This window comes from Porites lutea, chromosome 11, assembly GCF_958299795.1.
Source record: "Porites lutea chromosome 11, jaPorLute2.1, whole genome shotgun sequence".
Classification (NCBI taxonomy): domain Eukaryota; kingdom Metazoa; phylum Cnidaria; class Anthozoa; order Scleractinia; family Poritidae; genus Porites; species Porites lutea.
In genome coordinates, this window is record NC_133211.1 from 14,850,822 (window position 1) to 14,878,177 (window position 27,356).

General features: G+C 39.7%; 1 protein-coding gene and 1 non-coding gene across 2 annotated transcripts in view; one reads left to right on the top strand and one right to left on the bottom strand.

Annotated features, from left to right (window-relative positions):
• LOC140951515 (neurofibromin-like) overlaps positions 1 to 26,812 on the top strand; it is a 54,706-nt gene extending 27,894 nt beyond the window's left edge. Inside the window, exons 38-75 of the mRNA XM_073400773.1 lie at positions 397 to 439; positions 876 to 957; positions 2,079 to 2,155; positions 2,753 to 2,850; positions 3,513 to 3,662; positions 4,351 to 4,449; positions 4,671 to 4,773; positions 4,982 to 5,037; positions 5,870 to 5,993; positions 6,255 to 6,392; positions 7,820 to 7,930; positions 8,530 to 8,577; positions 8,754 to 8,855; positions 9,282 to 9,419; positions 9,606 to 9,671; positions 9,916 to 10,033; positions 11,013 to 11,098; positions 11,456 to 11,553; positions 11,682 to 11,772; positions 11,990 to 12,079; positions 12,210 to 12,329; positions 12,893 to 13,010; positions 13,868 to 14,008; positions 14,467 to 14,535; positions 14,978 to 15,120; positions 15,680 to 15,741; positions 17,276 to 17,390; positions 17,556 to 17,636; positions 18,010 to 18,060; positions 18,180 to 18,269; positions 19,291 to 19,423; positions 20,696 to 20,783; positions 21,079 to 21,125; positions 21,574 to 21,866; positions 22,325 to 22,425; positions 23,338 to 23,483; positions 24,226 to 24,266; positions 25,113 to 26,812. Of these exons, the coding sequence (XP_073256874.1) occupies positions 397 to 439; positions 876 to 957; positions 2,079 to 2,155; positions 2,753 to 2,850; positions 3,513 to 3,662; positions 4,351 to 4,449; positions 4,671 to 4,773; positions 4,982 to 5,037; positions 5,870 to 5,993; positions 6,255 to 6,392; positions 7,820 to 7,930; positions 8,530 to 8,577; positions 8,754 to 8,855; positions 9,282 to 9,419; positions 9,606 to 9,671; positions 9,916 to 10,033; positions 11,013 to 11,098; positions 11,456 to 11,553; positions 11,682 to 11,772; positions 11,990 to 12,079; positions 12,210 to 12,329; positions 12,893 to 13,010; positions 13,868 to 14,008; positions 14,467 to 14,535; positions 14,978 to 15,120; positions 15,680 to 15,741; positions 17,276 to 17,390; positions 17,556 to 17,636; positions 18,010 to 18,060; positions 18,180 to 18,269; positions 19,291 to 19,423; positions 20,696 to 20,783; positions 21,079 to 21,125; positions 21,574 to 21,866; positions 22,325 to 22,425; positions 23,338 to 23,483; positions 24,226 to 24,266; positions 25,113 to 25,472 (4,117 nt within the window). The 3' untranslated portion in view covers positions 25,473 to 26,812. The remainder of the gene's footprint in view (positions 1 to 396; positions 440 to 875; positions 958 to 2,078; positions 2,156 to 2,752; positions 2,851 to 3,512; positions 3,663 to 4,350; positions 4,450 to 4,670; positions 4,774 to 4,981; positions 5,038 to 5,869; positions 5,994 to 6,254; positions 6,393 to 7,819; positions 7,931 to 8,529; positions 8,578 to 8,753; positions 8,856 to 9,281; positions 9,420 to 9,605; positions 9,672 to 9,915; positions 10,034 to 11,012; positions 11,099 to 11,455; positions 11,554 to 11,681; positions 11,773 to 11,989; positions 12,080 to 12,209; positions 12,330 to 12,892; positions 13,011 to 13,867; positions 14,009 to 14,466; positions 14,536 to 14,977; positions 15,121 to 15,679; positions 15,742 to 17,275; positions 17,391 to 17,555; positions 17,637 to 18,009; positions 18,061 to 18,179; positions 18,270 to 19,290; positions 19,424 to 20,695; positions 20,784 to 21,078; positions 21,126 to 21,573; positions 21,867 to 22,324; positions 22,426 to 23,337; positions 23,484 to 24,225; positions 24,267 to 25,112) is intronic.
• On the bottom strand, positions 18,632 to 18,713 carry Trnal-uag (transfer RNA leucine (anticodon UAG)). Its single transcript has one exon. It is a non-coding gene; the product is annotated as a tRNA-Leu (tRNA).
• Positions 26,813 to 27,356: the final 544 nt, after the last annotated feature.

Here is a 27,356-nt window from a genome sequence, read left to right on the forward strand (position 1 = left end):
CTGTCAATTCTGAACATCTTGCTGGTTTAAAGCTGCTCGTCCGACGTCGAGAACGACGAGCACTGTATTTCCTGAATCAATACAAATACAAACGAAAAGTTTGGAGAAGTGATAGGTAACTACATGTAGTTTAATATCGAATGGTCACACCATAGGATGGTTAACTGTCTCTTGGTACAGATAGATTGAATACCACTTGACTGTACCTTCAGCATAACCCCATAGGTAGGGGCTGTAATGTACCCTAATACTTATGCCATAGTAAGGCTAAAGGATCAGCCAAATTACGGTAGCTCACTCTGATACTTAGCATGTATTTCAGTTTTGTCGAATAATGGCTCACCCTCTCTTGAAGGGTTTGCAATGATGCTTTTTTGTTTTATTTGGCTTTTTCAGCTTCCCAGTTCAATTACGGAGTCTGTGCAAATGTTTGAAGGAGGTATGCTAATGGACTTGAAGCTCTTTCCCTGAAGGCTCAGTTTCGGACATTCCCGAGAAGCGTTTATGTTTTGACTAAAATTCCCCTTTTTATGGAAAGAACATTTTCCTTTGGACCTATCAGTTATGATTCTAGAATTCAAAGAAAGCGACGAGGAGGTGTACCCGTCGTTTTAAGATACCGACATCGAGATGCCTGGATATTTGCGTGTTAATTTGATATAGCTTCTCAAATGATGAGGTCATCTTAATGAGATTTAAGAGAAAAGCTCGCTTAGTTTTAAAGAGGATCCAATCTCCAAAACCCTTTAAGGGAAGTGACCTCTTGCTAAATTATTTGAATTCGAGGAGCGCTCATCAAGCTACAATCTGAAGATTGTTATTTAGTTCCCCTACCCAAAGCTTTTTACCCACAAGACTAATGTTTGGTGTTTTAGGTTGTTCACCAACGATTCCCAAAGCACAGTTTAGAGGCAGTAGGCAGCGCATTCTTTCTGAGGTTCATCAATCCGGCCATAAGTAAGTTTATAGTTACGATTAATTATTTTTTGTGTTAAACGTTTCATCATCATCCCCTCCCTCTACGCTTAGTACTAGACATGTCTTAAAAGCGGTAGTAATAGTGACCTTCTAAGACGAGGACGACAACGAGAACGAGATTTTCTCAATACTAAGTAGTGCGCGCGTGCGCGAACCAACGTCATATTGGCGGGAAAACGTGATAGCACTCGTCATTCTGCTACGAGTTTTAGTGAAAATGTCTTAGTGGCGAAACCAAGACATCAAATGTTAGGAATTTTATCATTTAGCGATCTGGAGAGGGCTTCACCTCCTTCAACGAATATAAGCGTACTAACATTTGTGGTGAAAAAATGTACAATGAAGCTTTCCGGGGTGTCTATTTTAAGAGAATAGCGAGAAAACGTAAAATTAAATGTCGTTCTCCTAGTCGTCCTCGACTCTAAAGCTCTCTAATCTGTGCACACTGTTTATTATCCACCAACGTAAGAATAAGACAAAACATCGTACTTGACAGGAGCGAAACCTTATGCTAATGAACGATAACAGTAGCTTTTGCTTATTAGCATTAGGTTCAACGTACAGTTTAGAAGCAGAATCATGTACGTGCTGCCAGAATTATTTTTGGTTTAGACTGGCACACTCCCAGCGACAAGGTGCTAGCTAATGCGAATTGGTTCTCGTTAAACAATCTCTACGAAGTAAATTTAGCATTATTCGCTCATAAATCCCTTTATGAAACTACTTCCGAGACTATCCATAATTTTTTTTTTAAAAGTACGTCTTCAGTTACAATATTCGAAGAAAGCTTACGTTTGAGACACGTCTTCCCAAGACAGAGCTACTTCGCAAGTTCAGCTGCTATAAAACTCTAACACTGAAGAATTCTTTGGAGAGTAAAACAAGGGAATTATCAAATATTGACTCGTATAAAAGGGCATTGAAAAGTCGGTTTTTAATTAAATAATTTAGGTTTGTAAAGTACAGCATTTAACCATTATCCTTGAAATAAGTTATTTTATGTTGTTAGTTGTCCTTCACATTAACCAGTTTGCTTCATGTTGTTTAACAGTTCTGACAATTTTGCATTTGATTAGCTACAATATCCTTTTCTCCTTCAGCTTCGCCTCATGTCACAGGTATTATTGATCAAATTCCCTCGGAGGAACTCAGGAGAGGACTAATGCTGCTCTCCAAGGTAGCGTCTGCGCGAGTTGTTTCCATTCGTTGATTAACAGTAGAGAGTGTAAGCTTCACGTATACGGCAAACGACAGATTCAAGTTGAAAATGTCTCAAAATAGAAAATAAGCAGATGAAAACAGCTCAAAACAATTCTTATGGATAAAAAATTTCATGAACTACTATTTAGATGAAGAAATAACGAACTAAAGAGGAAACTTTGTCACGAGGTACAAATTCGCGTTTGCCGTTTGACGTACGTTTGTACGTAAACGGGGTGCTTAACTCTCTAGCAATTTTAGAATGGAAAAATCTCAAGAATTATGAAACTTTTTGAGGAAAGGAAATATTTCCCAACACTTTTACGACCAAACTGCATCGTATGAAAGTGCCTTTTTTGTTTAATAAACCTTGAAACTTTTCTTTGCCAGCCTAAAAGTTACAGGTCAATTTTTCTTATTATGATTAACTTAAGCATTAATTGACTGCCATTTTATGCTAACTCTTATCACCCACTGTTCCACTTCAGTGACCACAGAACAATGAAAAGGTGCATTAAATCGGTGGCATCATCATCCTATATATGTAAAAACCAATCATGTATTTTGCTTTCAGATTCTCCAAAACTTGGCAAATCACGTTCTTTTCTCGAAAGAAAAACACATGGAGGCATTCAATGGTTTTCTACAAGCGAACTTTGAAAAGGCGAGAGAGTAAGAAAGCTCTTGACTAGCACTTGCACTTACTTTTGGGGTCATCTCCGGTGTAATATAATTTTATTGGTTTTCTTTGTTTTATGGACTACCGTCAGGGTTAGATTCATTGTTAAGGATGTTTTGTTTTCTTTGTCTTACGTCAGCTGTGAGTAATAAATGATATTAAACCGGAGATGAGCCTCCTTTTGACATGTCTAGCGGGTTCAAACCGTTTATCATGAAACTTTATTTAGGACAATAATTTGCTCTTTGTAACCTGCAAACGTTTTCCTTTTTGTGAAAGGTTTGAACCCAGGAGTCATTTCAAAAGTAGGTTGAGTTTGATCGTCCGGGTGAACGTAGTCCTGAATAGGACTGTTGTTGTTGACAGTGACTGACGTTTCGACAACCTGTGCGGTAGTCATCTTCAGAGTCAAAGGGAGTTGTAGCACGTCAGTTGATGGTATTATACTCTGGTTATTGATCTGATTGGTCAATTACGTCGTGATGTTATTGGTTGTCTGTCAGTTAAGCCGTGATGTTATTGGCTATGAAGACTCGTAATCAGTAATAGGTGCGTTTCGATCCATCTATTGTCATAGTTAAACAGAATGTTTAGCAACTAGAGATTTTATAGTTGTGTGTGATTTTGTCGGGTTACTTGGTATGTTCTTTTGCAGTTTCTTTAGCACTATTTCATCTAAGTGTCCTTCAAAGAGAGACGAAGATAGCACCAGTTATTCTTATATCAGCGATAGCAGTGTGTTAAGTCTCCACAGACTCTTGTGGGATCACCAGGAAAAGATTGGTACATACTTAGCCACTAAGAGGTTAGTGATGAAGATAATTTACCCTGATGCTACAACACTGCAATTGGGAAACGAGATGAACAAAACTTGTACTGAATTCTATTTCTTCTTAAAAAATTCTCTGATGAATCTTTTGAGTATGCTGTGACAGCTATGTTAAGTTACAAAACCTTGATTATTTGAAATTAGCTAGAAATTATACTTTGGTCAGATAGCGAAACCCAGGCAGAACTAGACACGACCAAAACAAACAAGTAAATAATTAAATGCAAAATAAATGACTGACAATAACATGTAAGGAGAGGAATCACGACTACATATGGTTCTCTCTCTTGCTCCGAGAGTTTTTCTCCGGGTACTCCGGTTTCCCCTCTCCTCATAAAACAACATTTTCAAATTCCAATTCAACCAGGAATTAGGTAGACGAAGAGCCACCTAGTGGATATGTTACCGCTAAATCGTTATTTATTTATTCATATACAGTTCTACGCCAGAATAGCTGTGGTAACAAATAGCTGTGAAAACGCACTTGAAAAGACGGTGCCCGCCCTCGAAAAAACGTCGCTATCTTAAAGTCAATTTTCCCTAGAAAGCCTAGCCTTTGGTTCATGCTGCTTTAAGCTTACGTTGTAGTAAGATATCACCATGGTAGACATAACTCTAACCCTAAAGAATAACGCTTGCGTTGCTTATACGTTTGTGTTTTCAGTGAATTCAAGACGTTTGGTAGAAGACCCTTTGAGAAAATGTCTACTCTGCTTGCTCATCTTGGACCGCCTGATCAGCAGAAAAATCATTTTTCTCTCGCGTAGGTTTTAACCTTTCATAAATACAGTAAAGTTGGGTTTGTAAGCCGTCAAGGCTTGTGACGCTGAACAAATCGTGACGTTTTACAAGAAAAGAAACAAGCCTAAAACATTGCGCCAACTATTATATTGACTCGTAACTAGTTCAATCTTAAGAAAACGTTGTTGTCTTGCAAGAGAGGGGGACCAAGCAAGTTGTTTTTTTTTTTTTTTCTATCTTTAGACGGTGGCAAGATGGAGCACGATATGAAGAGTTTATGGCTCGACATGCTGAGGAGAGTCGGGACGAGCTACAGTCCATTAAAAGTTTGAATGTGTTTTATCAGGTTAGTTGGATTCTGTCACTCGGGGAATCAACCTGCCAAACAGGCACATTTTATTTTCACTCCCCTGAGACTGGGTATTTTTATACCAGTTTTTAATTAACAAACGTGCTCTTGTGCCTTCTTGTGATGATGGAACAGATAGTTAAATAACCAAGAGAAATGGCTTATTCAAGCTAATCAGGTTATCGTTGTTATTTTTTCATTCAAGGGTGGAAAATCAAAAGCAGGAAATCCTGTGTTTTACTATGTTGCCAGACGATTCAGGTAGTGTCTTACCAATTTTGAAATCTTCATGTACAATAATCGAAGTCAGATTTTACTTACACTAACATCATTTCTTGTTTATGTGGCTCTCAGTGTCCTTCTTTTACAGATTTAAATCACAGGGAAAGTTATCTGTAATAGGAAATTTCTTTGCAACTTTTCCCTGCGTCTTTCCTGCATTTAGCATATTGTTTTGTCTAATAGTTCCTTATTTTCGTGAGACTTTTTTGCACAGACGTCAAGATCGAATTTCAAGTTCCTAAGTGGCCTATTAAGTTCCAACAAGCCAATTTATGTGGAATCAACGTACCTTGATTGTAACCCGCTTTGCCACTATTTTTTTCTGTAAAACACTGTTATGGCTGAGCGGTCGGCGCCTGGGACTCGCAATCGGGCTGTCCTGGGTTCGAGTGCCCCAATCCTACCACTACCTTAAACCACTACCTGGATTTGGTTCTCGGTCGTCCCAGGTCCCAAATCCTCATCCATGCTTGTAAATAGCTATTGGCTTCTGCCAGTTGAGGTTGTTAATGCTGTTGTGCTTTTTTGTGTTATTCGTTCTTGATTATTTGAGTGGGCTGCCTGTAGGTAAACTAGCCAGAACACCAAGTCCATTTCCACTATAAAAACAAAGCACTAACCATTTTATTGATTTTGTACTCCGAGCGTCGACTTTTAGATTTGAGATATGCGCATTTTTCCAAAGATAAGGTGTCTTCATGTTTTTTTTTTTTTAAAAAAACGAAGCAATGTTTAAGGAATATTGTAGATAATATGGATGATAATGCTAGGGCTTGAATTGTTGATAAAAATGCTTTTTCTATTCATGCAGAAGTGACCAGATAAGTGATGAACTACTTATCTATCACGCCCTGTTGACACTGGAAAGCTGCATTGAAGGACCTTGGGAATTAGTAGTGGACTTTACTCACACCACATTAGAGAACAGATTTAGTGTAAGTTTGAAGCTCCATTTGCCAGCCTTTCTAAGAATTTTGCATAAACCAAATAAGTTTTGAGATTTTTCATTAAACGTCGACAGCTTTTCACTTAGCGGGTTGTCGGCGACAGTCTTTGGGGGCATAATATACAAAGTGAGGGCACTGATTGCAATATAATAATACTGAAAAACACAAAGCTGTAATAAGATCCTGCACTTGGTCGAACCTGGGTTCCTCGGCTCGTCCACAAATCTGACTGATTTTATTTCCTTACAGCCTACTACAGTTCAAAAGATCTTGAGAGTGGTTCCTAATGGTGCAGAGAAAACTCTGACGGCAGCTTACTTATACAACTGTAGCGGCTCGTTAAGACAATACGCAAAGTACAATGAGCGGCATTTGGCCCCTCTTAAGGTAGCTTACAAACCATTTTTATTTGTACGTAGTGTTGAAATGCAGTAGAACCCCGATATAAAGAAGGCCAAGGCACTGGCTAAATATGTTTGCTGTAACGACGTTTCTTTAAATGGAGGTTCTTTTCCATATATTTTTCTATTACTGAGGCGAAGAATATCTTTTGTTGTACCGAGGACTTCGTTATATAGAGGTTCGTTATATCGAGGTTCCACTGGTTGCCCTTTGGTGGAATGATTTCGTCGTTGTACTTGGGTTAGGCAGAAACAAAAGATAGTAACGCTGACGACAGTCTGTTATTTACTTACTGCGCGTTTCATAAACATGCGAACTCTAAAGCTCAAAAGCCGTCTTCACAACTGTTTTTCACTGCCGTCAATCATAATTACGATCATAAGCAACGAACCCTGAAACGCAAAACGGATCCAAAGCCACCAATCACAAATCACAGACCATGAACTATTGAACGCGCTGATGTAAAGTTTTGTTTCCTAAGAGGTCCGTTAAGATGATTGACGGAAGCGAAAAACACAACCGTCAGTTGGCTTTTGAACTTCAGAATTCGCATGTTTGTGAAAAGCGCAGTTAAGGGGCTATGTCAAGCTATTCACTATCTTCTTAAAAACCTAAAACTCTTTTCGTATCAGTTGAATTCGAAAAATAAGTGTCCAGTTTTGTTATTTAAGATTATCTCTAGGTATTGAAACTGTTTCCTGTCATCTTTTGTAACAGATGGCAAGGATGAACATGGATTGAAACTTGAAAAAAATGGGCCAAACGTTTTCAGCTTTAACGCTGTGCCATCAAAAATCACTCCAAAAAAAAATATTAGGGTTAGCGCTTCCAGTTGAAATTTGTTTCATTTCTTTTTCGTAACTCTTCAGGAGTATTTTGTGTATGGGCAAAGGCACTAAGTAATATTACTTCAACACAGAATTGGCCTAAAACAGCATTATCCTCGAGACTTAACCCCTTTAAGAGGAAAGGCTGTTTGGTTTTGTTTGAGTGCACCTGAACCATATTTTCAGTGTGAAGGGTGTGAGGGAATGGTTGATGTTTATTTTAGGAAGTCATCTGGCCCCGGCTGTTCAAATGTTGGATAGCGCTATCCACCGGATAAATCACTATCCATGCGTATAAGTATTAGGGAAGCCAATTACTCCATCCGCTGGATAGTGATTTATCCGGTGGATAGCGCTATCCAATGTTTGAACAAACGCGGCTTGATGCATACATTGTGTATTGGATTAGCTCCTCGTGTCATTTTCTCCAAGAAAAACTTTATTGTTTTGTGTTTGAAACGCTTTTTTTTATTAGCACTGCACTAGAAATCTTGAAGCTTGACAGTTGTTTCTTCATTAGCTCATGTATCAGATGTTATTAATGATGAAGCGTCATAAACTGCAAACCTTTTTCTCACTTGTTAGGGCCGCTCAGTGGTACGCATTTGTGAGTCTTTAAGTAAGTTGCATGAGTATATAAGTCCCTGTGAACTCAAACTACCAAGCTCTACTTTATCCCTCGAAGAGGATTTGAAGGTAAGCGATGATGATGTTTGTTTCATTGTGTAATCGACTGCAACAGATTGAGTTTAGGTCCATGCTGCGATTCCTTTTCTTCCTCGCCAACGAAAGTCTTCTTCTGGTGTGAGAATGTCAGTCATGTAGATAACGAGCCAATGTACCTGCCTTTGCGTGGATGCGGACGTGGCGGTGAACTTGTTTTGATAGAAACCTGAGTCCTATTCATATGCCCAAGAACATGATTTTTGAAAGGCATTAAAGTTTTTTTTCTTTTATCAAAGGAAGGTCACTTCCAGTCCTGCTTCCACTCAAGGCCAGGAAACTCAATGCGCAACTGTGAAGTGGTCTATTTAAAACCGCACCATAATAAGTATTACCTTCCTACTCGTGGGTTTTGATGAGCTGTGTGCGATTTATCCTTCCACTCCTTACTTTTGAAAATGTGGATGGAATGCTATGACCAGTGGTTTTGCTTTAGTAGTGCTACTATCTGTTTGCACATCATTGCAAAGTGAAACTGACAAACTTTGTTTTTGTTGCTTTCACAGTCCAAATGTAAAGGTCTTTTTGCGCTAGTTATGTTGATTTACATTGCATATGATCTGGTTTAACAGGTATTCCAAGCCTTTAGGGTGTCAACGCGAAGCAATGTTCTTGTTAAGGTAATTCTCCATTATTCTCTGTTGATGTCCGAACAAACAAGTAAAAGAGATCGCCGGGGCTTAACGAAGCACCCAGAACAAGCTGTTATATTGGGAAATGAAAAAAGAGGAGGTTGTGGTTGAGCTGACATTCTGTTTAAGGTTAAATTGTCAAACATGCTTTATTGTTTCTGTAGATTGGTCCCACGTCAGTTCAAATCATGACACCAGAAAGGCACAGAGTATTGGGCTATTCCAGCACCCTGAATGATGTTTACTATGCTTCAGAAGTAAAGGGGGTACGTTTTTGTAAATTGCAGTGTTTATCCAAACTGCTATTCGTATCCTTTGAAGTGCCTGGAGAAATAATTATCCGTGTTTCAGTGCACGTTTGGCACGTATGGTTCTAGGCATCTTGATTATTTATATATTTATTTACTTTGCCATACACAAAGAAGAAGAAATCAGGATTATACGTGATAACTCAAATCCAAGAAGACAATAGGAGGCCGTCAGAAATGAGTAGAAAGGCCTCCCCACTTAATGGCACATGTGCAGTTTGTAGAACAAATAATGTATCGGTTCAGTACAAAGTTGCATGGTCTCCTTGTAAAACAGGACAATGGTTAGTAGTGCGTATTGTCATTGATTGATAGCTCCCTTGCTATCGTTGTATGTAAAAAGTTATGGTTCGTTTTTATCATGGCTGTATTATTGTTTTGCAGGCGACTGTTGAAGATGAGAATCTTTGCTTACTCAAACTAGCCAATGTCGGCCCAGGGATTCTTTTGATGTGCAACGAAAGTGAGCAACTTGTTCAAGCTGTTACTCACGTCAAAACAAGATGGCAGCTCTCCCAACCAGTAAGCTTGTATCGACGTCATAGCCCTCTTTAATCCTTGATTACTACTCATTTAGGTCTTTAGATGTAACGACTTTCTTTCATTAAAAATGACCATTAAAGACCAACAGATGCACAAAGTGTGACCAAAAGTCACAGAAAACCCAACATGTGAGGAGCTTACAACAAAGTTTTATCTTTGTTTTAGGATTCATCCACAGCTGCGAGCAAAAAGATTAAACCAAAGGATGTCCCGGGAACGTTACTCAACATGGTAAGAAACGATCGTACTGAAGGAGCTAACTGAACGCAAAAGAAATGCTCTCCTTTTTTTTAGTTTTGATACATTGTTTTATTTTGCAAAAACGTAGGTTTTTGTGTCTGCACGAAGACTTCGTAGCATGCGTGTGCCTCACAAATCCGCCCGAAGTTGTATCACTTTAAATTCTGCCTAAATGTTTTTCTTTGTACGCTCGTCGTCGTCTTCAGAGTAAGATCATGTCCTGTCTTTTTTGCAGGCTTTGCTTAACCTTGGTACTTCAGATCCAAGTTTGCGCTTGGCTGCCTACAATCTCTTGTGTTCAGTCACCAAGTCATTCAATCTTAAAATTGAAGAAAGGCTTTTGGAGGGAACAGGTAAGAATATTAATGCAGCTAAAACTCCGGTAATCAACCACAATACCAAGTTTCGGTGATCGTGTACGGTCAGTGATTGCTTATGGCTCACTACAAATATAAAACTTTGACTTAGAAAATTGTCTTTAGTATTTGGGGAGAGTGATTGCTTGTGGAATGGAGATACATGGGGTTTAATTGTTTAATACTGCGTTCGTAGTTAAATACAGACAACCCCAGCCATGCAAGCACACCCTTGTAACAAACCTTATATATTCTAAAATGTCGAATGAAGAAAGGATATTGGAGGGAACAGGTTAGGATATTAATGCAGCTAAAACTCCGGTAATCAACCACAATACCAAGTTTTGGTGATCGTGTACGGTCAGTGATTGCTTATGCCTCGCTGAAAATATAAAACTTTGACTCGGAAAACTGTCCTTGGTATTTGGGGAGAGTGATTGCTTGTGGAATGGAGATACATGGAGTTTAATTGTTTAATACTACATTCGAAGTTAAATGCAGACAACCCCAGCCGTGCAAGCACACCCTTGTAACAAACCTTACGTATTCTAAAATGTCGAATGAAGAAAGGCTATTGGAGGGAACAGGTTAGGATATTAATGCAGCTAAAACTCCGGTAATCAACCACAATACCAAGTTTTGGTGATCGTGTACGGTCAGTGATTGCTTATGCCTCGCTGAAAATATAAAACTTTGACTCGGAAAACTGTCCTTGGTATTTGGGGAGAGTGATTGCTTGTGGAATGGAGATACGTGGAGTTTAATTGTTTAATACTACGTTCGAAGTTAAATGCAGACAACCCCAGCCGTGCAAGCACCTCGTTGTATCAAACCTAATGTATTCAAAAATGACAAATCTTTCTTTCTCTTCGGACGAATTTTGACAGTGTTATGGATGTTAATTGATATTTTGCTGTGTTTTACTCTTAAATTAGCATCATTTCTTTGGAACTCATAATATGTTTCTTAATTTCAGGTCTGTGTATCCCTGCTAATAACACGCTCTTTATTGTTGGGATCAGTGAAAAACTTGCAGCAAAAGAACCGCAGCTTACTCTGGAGGTTAGACAAGAAGAGTTTTGTCACAACTCATTTACTCTGATCACTGATAGTTTCTTGATTGCCATTCATCGGGTTTAATTATTAACCTTTTTACCACGTAAATGGTTCTCAAGTTTCTGAAGAAACAAAAACGTCCTGGCGCAAAGTTAAATGATGAAATTCCAGGAATGTAAGGGAAGTATTGTTTTTGCCCCCCCCCCCCCCCCCCCCCTCCCTCCGCTAAGTAAAATAAAATTATTCCTTTAAACTTCTGTTCACTTTAAGCCGAAACTTCTGTACACTTTAAGCCGCGTATTAAGTTTTTCAAATTACTCTGAATTGAAAGTAGTTAATTTGTTCCTCGTTTCATGATTTCAGTTCCTGGAGGAGTGCATCGCTGGTTTTGTGAAATCAGATTTTGAACTGAAACATTTATGTCTGGAATACATGGCTCCGTGGTTGCCAAATCTTGCAAGGTTGGTGCAAGTATTTTTCAAAGTGAGCGGAGATTGTTTCAACCTCAGGAAACGTCTCTGTTAATTTCATTTTTGACTTCGGATTTTGTTGACATTCAGGTGGAATCACACAGAAGTATTTCCTTTAGGTTTTGCAGGTTCCCCGGCGATGATCCACAGAAAATAAAAATGACACGCATTCTGGAAGAACTGATCAATCTGACTGTGAAAGAGAAGGGGGTATGTCGGCAAGTTTTATCCTTTACAGAGAAGTGCAGAGTAGTTGTTTTTTCAATTTTATCGCATACAGGCTTCAAAATGAAAGGCACCCTGTGCTGCACAAACAGCATCGTCGTTAGAAGTGCTAAACAACTTTCACTTATATGACCACTCTTCTGTTCACAAAAGGGAGTTACATGTAACTGTAACATTGATGATTATTGTTTTGTTGTCATAGACCATGTATCCTTCAGTTCAAGCTACAATCTGGGGAAATATTGGAAAAGTAACTGAGTTATTGGACACAGTTCTTGATTGTTTCATCAAGGTATTTTGACAATTCTGGGCTGTCTGTTATTGGTCACTAAATCTAAGGGTAATGGGTTTGGTAGCGTTCAAATAATTTTACAGTGTCGATAGCCATTGATAGTCAACGACGTTTACTGTTCTATTTTCAGGCCAGTGCTACCGGTGGTCTGGGATCTGTGAAGGCGGAAGTAATGGCCGATACTGCTGTTGCTTTGGCCTCAGCCAATGTGCAAGTCGTTTCACGAAAGGTCATTGGAAGGTTAGATTCGGTAAGACATGGAGTTGTTCTCCCGCTAATAATAGGGGAGCTTAAGCAATCACGACGACAACGTCAAAAGACGATTGGCTTTATGGGCAAAACAACAGCTCTAGACGTGAATCACGCTTTTTAGTAGGTGTTTATGATGTCCACGGCAGGACTACGACGTGAAACCTCCTAATGCTACGTTTCGCAGAGGACGTGAACATACGACGACGAATTATCCTTTCTCTTTTTGAAGGTGGATAAAGTCCATAAGAATTCAACTCCAGGAGTCTTACATTTGACAAGGAGGGACAAATAGACGCGATTGACAATTTTTTTTTCCGACGTTTTCACTACCGCCGTCGTTGCGTAAGCTCCCCAATATGTATCCGAACAGAAGCACATAACCCAACTTGAAAAATATTTCCTTTGACGTTTCCGGGCCGAATTTTACATTTCCACTTTCCTCCTTCCATGTGGCAGCAGGTAATCCTTCAGACGTGTTTCATTACATTGCGAATTCCTATGTGCCATGCCTTGACTTGCGTGTATGATGTTTTTTCTTTCCTTTCCTTTTTGTTTACTCAGCTTATCAGCAAGACCTTCATTTCTCCAACAGTACGCTTGGAGCTTCACCTCATGTGGGACGACATTGCTATTCTCACAAGATATCTTCTCATGCTTTCATTCAATGACTGCCTTGATGGTGAGACACTGCAATCAGTTCTTTATTTAAGATCGCCTAGACCTCGTACACTCTTACAGTACTGTCACGAACACCTAACTTCTCCATTTCATTTTACTATCTCTGACGAATTCTTACCATTGATGATATAAGAAATGTATGGCGCACTGTGGAGAATGTGGATTTCGATTTTAAACGGATAAGTGGATGAGGTCAGGGCCAACGTTCGCGTATATCGGGGAAAGAAATTACTCGAAAAAAAAAAATGAAAATTTGGCACAAATAAGATTTTTATTTTCGTGTCTGTTCACGTGTAGTATCGCAAATCTTAAGTCACATTTCCTCTCATCTGTTATGTAAGAATGTGCCATTAGATTAACCACAGATAACCATATTTATTTCATGTAGAGTTTACTTATTTTATCTCGGGCGTCGCCCAATCCGACTCCAAGGGCGGACCAGTTTGTTTAGACCCATTCGGCTATCGCTCCAGTGTCATTCTGACTTGAGGTTGGACATGTGCAGTTCACATTTTAATGGCTATTTCAAAATTACCTTTAGCCTTATTTGCAAAGAGAGTATTAGTGCTCATCCTTTCACTTGAAAATAACTTTATATTCACGCGCAAACAAAACTGATTTTCAAATGAATGGTTTTGTACCAGGCCTCGGATTTGATAACGAGGCTTACGGCAAGTCGGCAAGGGCTATTCAACTTTGTATTGCTTCTCTCGCATGCCCGTAACTTGCAAACCGCACAGAGTCAAAAGTCTGTTGTAAATGACACCTTTTATTCAAACAAATTCCATTTTTCTGGTGATCTTGTCACAGAGTTGAGGCCTACTTTGAATGAAAACATTTCTCTCTTTTTTTTCTCAGTTGCCAGCCATATTCCTTACCTGTTTCATCTCGTGTCTCTTCTTGTATCGACCGGTCCGCCCACCATCCGTGCGTCCATACACGGACTGGTTATCAATATTATCCAGTCACTTTGCACCTGTACTTGTATCAAGTTCAGCGGTGAGTCTTCTTGGATATGGTATTTCTTGAGTTTTTTTCCGGTTCCTTTCTGCTCTTAAGTCTGCTACACAGCTGTTCTTTGTGCCGTCACCCAACGCTTTTTTTGTGGGGAGCAGCGTTGTGTGACAAAGAACAGCTGTGTAACAGACGTTCTGTGCTCTGGTTTGATGTAAATCTGCCGCAGCGTTCATAGTAGCGATGCACTATTTCCATAACTCGTCAATAATTTATCAGGAGAAAAACATATAACGGAAAAATAACTGTTTAAAGGCTTACAATTGTAGCAAAAACACGGCTGAATATGTACCCGTTTGTTTATTTTACCTCCTCTGTCCTAAGGTAGAATAAAGTTAAAATGAGTAAAATAAAGTATTTGTAGTAGTTTGGTAAAACATACCGAGGAATTGTGTAAATCTTTTGTATATGTAAGAAAACTGTATAACTGTATTGTTCCCCAGATGAAACCCAGAGACTCCTTCGTTTACGACTAGCAGAGCTATCATCACCCAAGTTTTACCTTCTTTTTGGTAAGAATATATTCATACGCCTATAGCTAAATAAATAAATAAGAAATAACATGGGATTTTCTCAAATATTGCCAGGACTGTTTTAACGGAACATAATTAAGGGATCTTTTAAACCCTTTTAGAAAGGTTTTTAGTTGCTCTAGGGCCACATAGGCTGACTTGATCCTCTCCCCCCTCCCTTGGAGATCACAGACCTTTTAATTTACATTATGTCAACCAATCAGAAGTAACACCGAAGCCAAACGTGACTTGCTCGCGCGCTTTTTCACGCCGTTTTTGGCGCCGTTTTCATGTTTGCGCTGCGAGTTGTGATTGCTTCTGTGGATTGTGTTGGTTTCGTGCGATTGGCCAAAGTGATTACTTTGCTTTAGGTTGGGCGGCACTCGATTCTAATCTGCACTAAATTAAACACTTAAATTTCATGAAACTGTTTGCTCCGAAGGTATCTCCAAGGTGAAAACGCCAGCTGTGAAAGCGTTTAAAGTTACTTACCAAGGCAGATACACACTGAGAGACTCTGACGGAGATGCACTGAGCATGACCGCTATGGAGAAAGTCACTGACTTGTTGTTGGAAATAATGGAGGTATAAACATGCTATCCTCCCCTTCTCTCTGCTATGTCAGGCTATTTGATTTCTTTTTAAAACGATTAACCTTTTTTCGCATCCATTAAAGTTTCATTAACAATGGTCCAGTTTTGTTATTGAAGACTATAACTAGGCACTGAAACTGTTTCCTGTTGTCTGTTGCAAAGGATGGCAAGAATGGACATGGATTGAAACTTTAAAAAGTTTTAATGCTATGCTTGCAAAAATTATCAAAAAATCTTATGGATAGTGCTTCGACATAAAATCAAAGATATCTTGTAGAAGCATCCTGTTTGATATCTCCTTCATGCAAATGTAACTCTACAGAGGGAGCATTTTTTGTATTGGCAAAGGTACTAGTAATGATTTCAGCACAAAAACTGACCCACAACACCAATATCCTCGTCATCCTCGAAAGCCTCTTTAAACGAAATGATGTCTTTGCTGTCAACATTGCGAAGCGACTCATTGGGATGTGTCCACCAAATGTCTGGGATTGTGGTCTCTATAATCAACTAATAGCTGGCTGATTTTTGAAAGTTTGTTTTCTTTACAGAGTTGTATGACAGACTTGCCAGAGTGCACGTGGCTCAGGAAGTGGACAGAATTGGCCACAAAGTGAGTACATTTTTTTGCGAAGTATAAATCACATTGGCCTGTCTTATCGTTTAATTGGTACGTATTTTGCGTGTCTTTGAAATGACCATGCTGAACGCAAACAAAACAAACGCGAACTAAAAACCAATTTTATTGTTTTAGTGCACCATGAATAATTATGAAAAAAAAAAAACGTGCAACGCATCTAACCAAGTGTTTTTTCTAAATTTTTGCAAAATATGCAGGTCCGGTGGTTAATGCCTTAACATACCGGACCTATAACAAAGTGCACATCGGAGAAACTGGGAGACGCAAAGGTGACCGATTTAGGGAACATTACGCTGCACACCATGGTCTCAACGTCGGCGACATGTTGGTATCGGTGATCCGTTCTGGCTTTGGCAGTGCGACAGAAAGGTGCAGTTTTGAGGCTAGAATGATATTCAGACACCAGACATTGGTGCCAGCTGGTCTGAATGTGGATTCTGATTTTATTTGATTTGAACTTCTCAAAAATTTAGTTTTAAATTTCACTTGAACGTTACATTGTGCGTGCATTTTCAGTTGCTTTTAGACCATTAGGAAGAGGGAGCACCCTTGTCCTTCTCGCCTTCCTTTGTGCGAACATTTTCATCGAGAGAGACACGTCTGGGTACGAGGCAGCCCTTGAAACGTCTGGTTTTTCCTAGCTTTTCTAGGCATATTTTGCAAAAATGTTCAAACATTCGATATTTATGAATTGAGACAAACACGCACGGCTTTTCTGGTCAAATGCGTAATTGTGATCTTTGACCCACCCTCTAGCAATCCTCAGATCAGTCGAACTTGTTCTCCCAACGTCTAGGCTACTGTTAAATAGTTAACGCCCATAAAACAAGCTGGTAGATGAAACAAAATCTTACAGATAAGAGAACTATCTATTACAGATATAATATTTTCCGGCCCTATTTTGTTATTACTTCCCTTACGTCCATAACGTAACGTATTCAAGTTGAAAGGAAAACGAGAATATCGCGTACTCCTCTGAAAACTTACCCCTTGAGTTGATTTTATCACGTGTACAGAAAAGCGGATCGATTTCATGTAAACAAGAAAAAAAAAGTGGTTGGAAGAAAAATTTCTGGCAGCGGTGGGATTCGAACCCACTCCATCGAAATGACTGGTGCCTAAAACCAGCGCCTTAGACCACTCTGTCACGCTACCTCGCTTACAGTCAAGTAGTGTTATGCTGCTCTTTTGTCAGTAGTTATATAGTTTTTTTTACCATTTAAAAACAAAACGGAGATATGTATTTGGGTTGATTTTGCTGTTCAAAACATTCAAGAGAAAAATGAAATGATAATTTTTGCCTTTTCCCACCCTTTTCACTGGAGCCAAGTCCGGTTTTTACTCGTTTAAAATTAAGATCTTATCAGTTTGTTTTACTCATGTAGGGGGTTGTTGTAGTTCACCAGGTTCGTGAGATTTCAATGTTTTACTAAGTTTTATCAGTAGAGGCCATTCTAAGATGATTTCAAGAGAATTTCTTGGTTTTCTCCTCTTGTTTTGTCTACAGATTTGCTTTTGACTTCAATCCCGCACTTCAACCTCGCTCCCTCGTCGTACTTGGTTGTATCTGCAAGGAAGCGAATGACAGGCTCATACGGGGTGTTCTAGAAGTGTTGATCATGGTAGGTATTTGTGTTGTTCTTGTTTACGTTAAATGGCCTGGCTTAATCTTTGTAAATACTAGTATAGAGAAAACGAAAGTTCACAAGGTTGTGTTTTCCCTGCTTGATTTGTTTTTATACCAGTTTTTATGACACACTTAAAGTGTGAATGGATTATCTTTTTAGGCACTGAGTACATACAGTGATCTCGTGTTAATAGAAGCTTCGTTAATGTGCCTCTCAAGACTTCAAGTCATACTCAGCAAGGTGAGTGAAGTACCTATCGATTTGTACTGGCATTATACAGTCAGGTCTATGGTGGAGAAAACATGACTAAAAATTACAAGAAAGGGAGAATTTTGAAGTATTTCTAACTATGTCAGTGCGACTGGTACTCTCACCTCTCTTGCCATATAATTTCCTAACTTTTGATTTAGCGTTTTTCTTCCAGACTCAAAAGTTAGCGCTGTCTCGTGTAATCGTTATTAATGTTAGTTCTGAACTCGTCTTAGGGTAGATGGACCTTTAACTGAGAGGAAATGGGCTCTCTGTCTCACTGTGTTTTTCAACACTGTTTACCATTAGTCCTCACATCAAACTATAATTATTGTCAAGTGTATCCACCGTTTTCTCTTTCTAGGATTCCAAGTATCATAAAGCATTTTTCTGGATTGCAGTGGCAGTGCTTCAGGTAAAGACGAATAGAAACTGTTTTGATGAATGCATCTTGTAGTTAAATAGTTATTGACCAAAATGGAGTTTGATGGCAGCTTATTTTGAGCATTAAATCAGAGCCTTTTGTCGTTTCAGCTGTCGGAAGTATCACTGTATCCTTGTGGCCTTGCTCTTCTGGAGCAAACTCTCATAACGCTTGAAACACATGGCGCCTTTGAATCACAGGTTTGTTGAAAATTTTAGTCAGTTTTGTACTGGGTTATGTATTTTTCAATTCACCATTGTTACATAGACCATAATGCACCATGTCTTCTCCTAAAATTTTACATAACCATTGTTTCTAATTTCTCGTGGGTATTACAATCGTCCCAAGAGTAGACAATGTTTATGCCAATTTTTTGGGTGTAAACAAGGTGAATTATGGTGCATGAATTATTTGCTTTAGGGTTCGCTGGCTATTATAGTTTCGCCTGTCTGTTTGATGTTATATTTCATTAGCACGTACTTACTGTAAAACATTTTTTAATGCCAGTTTAGCAGTGGTTTAAAAAAAATTCTGTCTTAAAAGACGGAAAAAGGAACAGACTTGGCAGCGGTGGGATTCGAACCCACGCCATCGAATTGACTGGTGCCTAAAACCAGCGCCTTAGACCACTCGGCCACGCTACCTATCGCGCCCAACTCTTTCTTGATTAACGAACTCATTGAGTTGGGAATGCGCTTTGGAAAAGCAATTCTTTTTATTTATTTTTTTTTTCTCGCTGAGGAATTATTGGAAAGTTTCTCTGTATTTTATGCGATGAAATGTTTTAATGTCATTCCTCTGAAAGAGAACCTGTGGTTAGATTTTTGTCAAACTTCACCGTTTGGTTGTTTAAGTTGTAGTAACGTAATTTTTAAAATGAAGTCGTTGGGCCCCCATACTCGTTTGGGAGAAGCAGAAACTTGTAGATACGCAATAATTCCTACAAAATACCAATACGATTATATTTACGAGTACATGCTTTGAACACGTTTCCGGCGATAGTTTTTGTTCTGTTGTTTTTGTCCGTTCTGGGAGTTATTCTATCTTCATTCTAGTGAAAGAAAGTTACTTGAGGATTTGCCACCTCTCTGGGGAGCTCCAGCCTTATAGCAAAGGCAGCCATGTTTTAAAGCGCCACGCTAATAACACGTGTAATGTGCGCAATAGGGATGCACAATGCAATAAAAAGGAATGACCTTAAAATGTTTTAATTTTTTGTAGCCGGTGGATAAAGTGCTTATGGCTGTGAGGAAGGAACCCTTATTGGAGTTTCACTGTAAGCAAATGGATCATTTCGTTGGTCTTAACTTTTCAAACAACTTCCACTTTGCATTGATGGTGCATCTTGTTAAAGGTAACAATAACCTACCTCCTGCCGGGGACAATTCTTTATTAATTAAAAATTATTGAATGAGGCTGAGTATGATGTGAAGAACTATCGCGGACTGAGTTGGATAACTGCCTCCAAGATCTGCTTAATTCTTCACATTATACGAAGGGCGCGAAAATTTTTTTTTTCATTCAAAAGAGTTCTTAAAAAGCTTTCTTTTGAACTTTAGCCTATTTCTCGGCACGATTTCAGGATATAAACAGATGTTTTTCTTGCAGTTACTCCTCGAAAAGTAGATAGCATCCATCGAGTGAGATATTTTGGGTATTCTTGCATTTCTTCCGTACAGTTTTAAGCCCAAATTCAGCTATTTCGTCTTCGGATAGCCGTGAACACTAGTTCTTAGTTTACACGTTGATAGACAGCTAGGCGGCCACGCCTGGCAAAGGAAGTTGATCGATGGTCTATTTTGCTTATACAGCCTCGTTTCCAGGCCAATATACCATCGATCAAACCTCGTTTCCAAACCAGCGTACCTTCGAATCGATGCTATACTGCTTTGAGCCAGTCAGAAACGGCGAAACGTTTTAAATGAATAATAATAAGGAACATCTTTGAATCATGTCACGTAGAAGAGTCGAGGTTTGAAGCCATTATCTTACATATGCTTTTGGGTATACACCCCATAGCATGCACTTGTTATCAGATAAGAAAAAACCTTATATAAATTAATTTGCTTGGCTTAAAGTAACGAACTCACGGGTTTTAGTTTAAAGGGTTTCAATTCACGGGTACATCAGCTTTTCAACTCTAAAGGTCTCTAATTTTGTCGAATGGTAACCATCAATTACCCCTAGGATAACATATGTCGTTTCTGGAATTTTTGAAATACCCTTTTTTTCCCTAAGTAATTTCTATTTGACATTTTTCAATTTTCTTTGTTCTATGATATAAATTTTGCAATTTTTTGTACGTGGCTAGGATTTATTTGTATTGGTTTCTCTTTGCGTAGTCCCTTCACGGAATTTTTCCAGGCCTTCTCGGTCAATTCACTTCGGTGACGTATCCGAGGCGAACGGGCACTTGTTCAGTTGGATCACGTGACCCCAAACGCATTGGCCGCGCGGAATAATAAGGCCAAGGGACCAGGCAAGCTTTCTCTTATGTTTAGGTCATACCCATTCCTGGGATTAAGTGTTCATTAGACAAGGGGTTGGGGACTTCAGAATGTTCTAACTTTGTAAGTATAAGAAGTCAAAGTTCTCCTATTATGAAACTGTGCAAATTTTTTTGTAGGAGTCTATCATCCTCAGGCAACTTCGTCAGCGCGAGCTATACGTATTCTGAACTTGATGGATGATATCACAAGTAAACGTAAGACTAGGTAACTATGGTTACAGTTTATTGAGGCCTTTTATTCGAAGAAAAATATGACTGACGAGTCGTTTATACAAGCATGTCTTGAATAAGACGCAAACAGCTCGCATATGGCTCGCGTCTTATTTCGATCAGGGACCGCCTTTTTCGTGTGAATTATGCTATTAGCAGTGGCAATCCAAAATTGCACATGTTAAAATAACGCGTGCGCACTATGCGTTCACGTCTTAAATAAGACGCGAAGGTAGTCGCGTATTTGGTAGTCGCGTATTTGATGCTAAGAAATCTTAATTTCATTTCAGCCGTGGTTCCTTTGTAGTCAACAAAGAAAATCTTGCTTATCTGGCTGGTAAGTTAAGGGAAGATATACATTCCTATTATTGGTAAATAATTAAAAATAGGTGATGGCTTTTCAGCACTTCGCCCACAATCAAGTACAGACACACACTTATCCACACTTGACGAATTTGATGTTAATCGTTTTGGCTTTGATGTGCACGCAATGGCATTTGCGTCTTCTTGCAAGTACGCTTGGTCACCAAAACGCGTCTCATGCCTCATCAGGGCTTAAGATATTTTTTAATAAGTTGGCCGCAATTGCTGATTGGCTGGGATAATTCTCTTCATTTTATCAGCCAATCAAAAGCCAAAAATAATTATAATTGCTCACATGTGTTTTCCCACGCTTGTTCATTGGCGGGAATTGGCACCACTGTGATTGGTCAAAGTGATAACTTTGATTATAGGAACTTCAGCCAACTGAACTGAACTATAATACTCTGTTGTTTCCTCCTCAGCTTTGTTACCTGTCTCAGAGGAAGTCCGTTCCAATCTCCGCCCAGGAAACCCAAAAGAACCAGACAGCTCCACGCCACCGTACCCGGGCAAATTAGAGAACAGCAGCATGGCTGGCAGTGCGACTTCCTTAGACTCCCAAGTGTCTATTGTCATCACAACCGCGTCTTCGTCTTCACCGAACGATGATCCTAATGATCATCGCTTTGTTTGGCCCACGGAATGTCAGAACACGCTCTTAAACCCTGGGATCGTGAACGACACTCAGACCCAGGCCCTTTTGCTAACCACTCTGGTAATGTGAAAAAGAAAACATTGTAACGCTTTTAGTGAACTAACGTTTCCGTCTCGATAACGTAGCAGCTGTATGTTTTCAAATATACAACGACTCGTTCAATGTTTGTAGAACCATGAATCAAAAAAGTCTCGTCATCCTCTGTGAAGGCAGTGTGCGTTACTTTTGTTTGACTTTCGTTTCCGCTACAACTCATAAAAGATGGAAACGGGAGTAACGTAATATATTTTTACTACGAAAGCAGTCACTTTTAACCCATTGTATTGTTCCCTTTATAGACCTAATTATTAATAAGGTAAGTTATACACTGTTGTGATTGAAGGTGACATTAGCGTATCGAACTTAAAATGAATGAATTAAAATTTTCCTAACCTTGCAGTTGCGTTGACAATGATGCCTTGGTTTATCGTGTGGTGTGTTTCAGTAAAATCTTATCACCAACGGTGTACTCTTTGCAGGCAATTCTACTGGAACACATAACGGGTGATGCTGAAACTCGTTTTTTATACGAGGTTCTCGCCGAGGCCAGCCTAGTTTTTCCTGGAGTTTTTCCTGTTATGTGAGTTCCTCTTACTTAACCAGTCACATTTGTAACATGTCAAGTATTCCGCATTGGATGGCTGGAAGCACTAGTTTTCGCTTTGAATTCTGAACGCGTGATTGATTTAGTTTCGTTCCACTTTTTTCAGTTATCTTCGTTTTGCAATTTTTCACTAATAACTTAGCAAATTTACAAAGGCTGTAAATCTAGTAGAACCTCTTAGAAATGTGAGAACTTGGATATTCCAATTATTACAAGGAAGTGTATGCTTGAACGCAATCGTTGTCACATGGCGTTCATTCCTCGTTGTGTTTTTTACGAAACTTCGCAAAATTGCTTAAGTCCATGGTTGAAAGTACCCTGGATACCAGAGATGCGCAGTTTTCGGTCTCCATCAAATCTTTATTTTCGCGGCGCTTCGGCCTGCGGCCGACACCGAAGTTTCCCGCCACAGGCGAATGATAACAGAACTTTTGGTACCCAGACTAGGTTGTGAATGGTAAGGTCCATAGCGCTATACAGTCAACTCTATCGTAACGTACACCTCTGTTAAGTCGGATGTCTATCCATATCCACTGATATTTTCATTCTTTGCCGTCATTAAATTTGCTTTGATGCTTATTGCCTGTTCCAACAGGATCCGTGATAGGGCCTGTTTACATGGAGGTGAGGGACCCCAGGTAGGTGGGGTAACCCGCCTGTCCATATAATCTGTCATTCTAATTTGATCACGTTTACATGATGGGTGGGGTGACCATATGAGAGATTATATGGACAGGCAGGTTACCCCACCTAAGTGGGTTACTTCACCTACCTGGGGTCACCACCTCTGTGTTATCAGCCCGTTAGAGAGAGTTGACTGAATACGTAACGGTTCCCTCTTCTATTAATATATATTTTAAGCCTTTGCTTGTCTTGCTCTACCTTTAGTTATCCTCTCCTGGACTCGGATCTTTCCATTGTTCTTGGCCACTCAGACGATGTAGCGACATTAAAGGCGATACAGACTATTGTACGTTCTATGAGTGCTTTGAAACAGGCTGACGACCAAGCCATTAAACCCAGTTACCTCTCAAGTGAGTGAGTTAGTGTAGTAGAGAGAATGAAAACCGTTAAATGTGTCGCTACTGATATAGAGAATATATAGCCGGACCTCCCACACAAGACTAGCCGTGCATAGAGGGGTGAGTGATGGACTAATTGGTGAAGCTGTATTTGACTTATGTTTTTAATCTGGTGTCTTCAAACTAAAACTGAAACCAAAGCAGTCAACCTTTACAGTGACAGCAGACTCCAAGCGCGGAAAACGCTAGGAGAAAGTAGCAATTATTGTGTTTGATTTTTACTTCCGTTTTGTGGAGAAAACGAAGCGAAATAATAAAAAGCCCAAGCGTCCATTAGACTTTTGGTATTTTGTTGGGAGGTTATGTTTCGCTATTTTAATTTACAAGCTGAATTTGGTGGTAAATACATAAATTCAGTTGTCTTAACTTTGGCTTTAAACCTACATCGAACCTCTACAACTGCCACCCGTCTACGACAGCCACATTTTTTCTGTTTTAGCAAACGCATCGTCTTGTTTTGCCTCCTCTACAACGGTCTTCCCCCTTTTGTCTCCAAGGTAGCTCTTGTGGGGAGGTTTGAAGGTAACAAAAGTGAGACCGCGCAATGTCATGTAATACGCACAGCATAATTCAGTTTCCTAAAATGTTTTTATAGCTTCCTTGGTGACTCATCCCTCGATGGAAAACGATACAAATTACACTTAACTTTTTCTTGTTTTGCTTACTTACAAGAATTCTTTTTCTCGTTTCACAGCTTTCGGATTTTCAGGATTCTGTCATTTTACAAAGTTTAGGGTAAGAGTAGTTCCATCAAAGGCCCCGTCCACACTTTTCCGTTTTTGTTTGAAAACGGAGGGTTTTTTTCTCCGGTTTGGCCATTCGGTGAAAACGGTCACCTAAAACGCATCTTTTCAAAAACGCTCTCCAGAGTGGAGATTTTTGAAAACGCTGGCTTCTCTTTTATTTATGGACGGTCAAAAAGGGAGGTTTTTGAATACGATGATGTCATAAATCATATGCTGCTAGCATTACGCATGCTCTGTGAGGGATGCTGTCGTATTTCCATCGTTTTAGCGTCTTCGTATGAACGGGCGAAAACTATTCGAATACGCTACATGTGGACGCGTTTTCAAAAATGTTCGGGTACTTGTGGATGGGGTCAAACTGAATAATCATGTTGGTAAGTCTTTGAGAAGAGCCATTATACAGCGATTATTTCCTTTGGCACTGTTGGATTTTTGAAATTTGCCTAAAAAGAATATGCCCTTTAGCTTCCTCTGTTTCTCGATTTCTCCATCGATTAGTATAAATACGTCGCGCAAAACGTAATTGCTTCAATTCACTTCCAGTTCTGAACCATGCATGGATGGCGAATCCGTTTCAGTTATCTGTATACAGGACTCGTACCTGGTCAATATTAATTGTTTTTCGTTAAGGGGAGACTGATTACGGGTGAAGCCAGTCTTGGCGTTAAAGGAATGGATGCGGCAAAAATATAAATAACGACTCGGTGCCTTTTTTTGGATATTATGATAGCTGACTTCCTTGGGCGCCAACATTGTGGTATACCAACCTCCCTTAATTTGAAAATACACAATAGCCACTTGGTACTAGTCTCCTGTCACTATTGTTCATTTTCAGGAACATAGCGGCCAAGCAAATCGCGCTCAGCTTTTCATGAAGTTCTTGGAAGCCGTCTTGGAAGTTTATGGCGCATCATTTGACGAAAAAACTCAACGTTCATGTTCTGTGGCGTCTATTAAGCCAATAAATCTGAGTTCCAGCACCGAAGATGTAAGGAAAGCACATTCGTCGTCTCTCTCGTCTTCTATGAGTTCTTTGTCTGGTGGTGCGACGGGTGGAAAAAACATTTTCATTCCAATTCCGTTTAAGCGAGCGGGATCCTCTTACAGACAAAAGAAGGAATCTCCCAAGTTTCGGAGAAACTGGTCTGCTAGAGCACAACGGAGCACCTCTGCTGGAAAAAGTGTTAAATGGTAGCAGGAAAGCGAGGATGAGGGGCTGACATCTTTATCAGTGAAGAATGTGGTCCGATGTTTTAAGTGATCCAAGTGGTAAAAACTAAGAATAGCACCAAGTGATTATGGTATCCTTGGTAACTAAAAATGGAGCCATTTCAGCACTGAATCAATGTTTGATTTAACTGAGACGGTGCTAAACGTTTCTATTGAGAAGCAGGGATAACGCCATTATTTTTATTTCTGCTCAGAGTCTTGACACAAGTTAGTCATGCTGGTCATGAATATAAACCATTTTATCACCAAAGCGATCTCAGCCATCAACTTTCCAGCATTGTGTGAAGTTGATGTCCAATAATATAAGTTGCATTTTGGGGTTTGAGCGACTTGAAATGTTGGTGGATCAAATCATAAGTCACAGGTGTATGTGGTCTGATGCCACGGAACGTTGCTCAAGGATGACGCTTGTCTTGCGAAAGCAGAACTGTCAATGGTGGGCATCTATCAGGTGGACCAAACTACGAGGTGGACACCAAAAGTAACCATCTTTTGAGTGGAGTTCCCCTCCAAAGAGACAGCCTGAAAAACGGATGCATCTAACGGTTGTGTATGGGCGACACTTTCCAAGACAACCAACCGTGCCAGATGAATAGAACAGTCGGAGTGATCCATAACATGTTCGTCATCGTTTTTCGTTCACTGTACACAACAGACGCTCACCAATGAAATCATCATTCCGACGTAGCACAGGGTACACGGGCGGCGAGTATAAAATGGAATTCTAATAATAGTTTTCAAATTTACCACTTAAAACAAGAAAATTTACAGGACACGGTATCACCTCAAATTTGGGATAGTCTCGAAAACCTGCATAATTCTTCCCTTTTTACGCGTTTAACAAAGTATTTAATTCAATTTGCAGGTATCACTGACACTAAAGCCTGCTTGATGACTATTTTTCAGTTCTAAATTGTGGCATTAGTTAGATGATTGCATGCGTTAGTCGGCATGTCATGCATCCCTAGAGACTGTTGTATGACAGCTATAGTGGCGCCTGTGATAGACTCATAACCCTGTTTTCGTTTAAGGAAATTCCGCTTGCGTGACTGGCCAAACTTAACGAGAGGTACAGCGTGACGTCATTCATTCATTGTTCTTGGAGTACCATGCTATGATGTATTTCTCAAGTAAACACAGGTTAAATTTTTTGAACTGAAAATCGCTATACAGTTGTTAGGGAATGGGAATACAGAAAATGCGACTGTATTATTGACTGAGTAGTGAATTAAATAGATATTTCCATTTGGTCGTGAAAATGAGCATTGTAAATAGTGAAAGCGGATTTTTATAAATTATATTGTACTTTTAACTTACCGATTGGTGCTTTAAGTGAATGAGACGTACCGGGGGTGGTAGAAAAGGGGCTGTTCGGGGCCCTGTTTTGAAAATTGGTCCCTTGCGTTAACTTCCCACCTCGCTTCGCCTCTTCCCGCTCTGATGAGCATAAGGCCTCCACATTTCTCTACCAGTTTACTTGCTTATCCTTCTGTCTTGAAAAGTGTCTGGTTTCAGTAATGGTGCTTTTTCATGGGGATGGGACGTTGACCAGACTCCCAATCTGGAGGGCCAGGCATTGCCATTCGTCTGATCTTTCATCTAAATCCTGCCCAGCACGGTTGAAATCCCCAGTGACCGAGGTCCCAACTGTTATAGCTTTCAGGATCACAAAGGCACGCAAACCTCCAAATCACGTTAAGTAGAAACTCTTAGGGAGGATGACTGAGTGTTTGAATTTATACCCCCGGCTGTGGCCCAAAAAAGTCGATCTCACCATGACACAGCGACTTGAAGGTCGCAGAAAACAGAAGAATCGATCACCAAAGTTAAAAGCATGTAAAATGTCTGG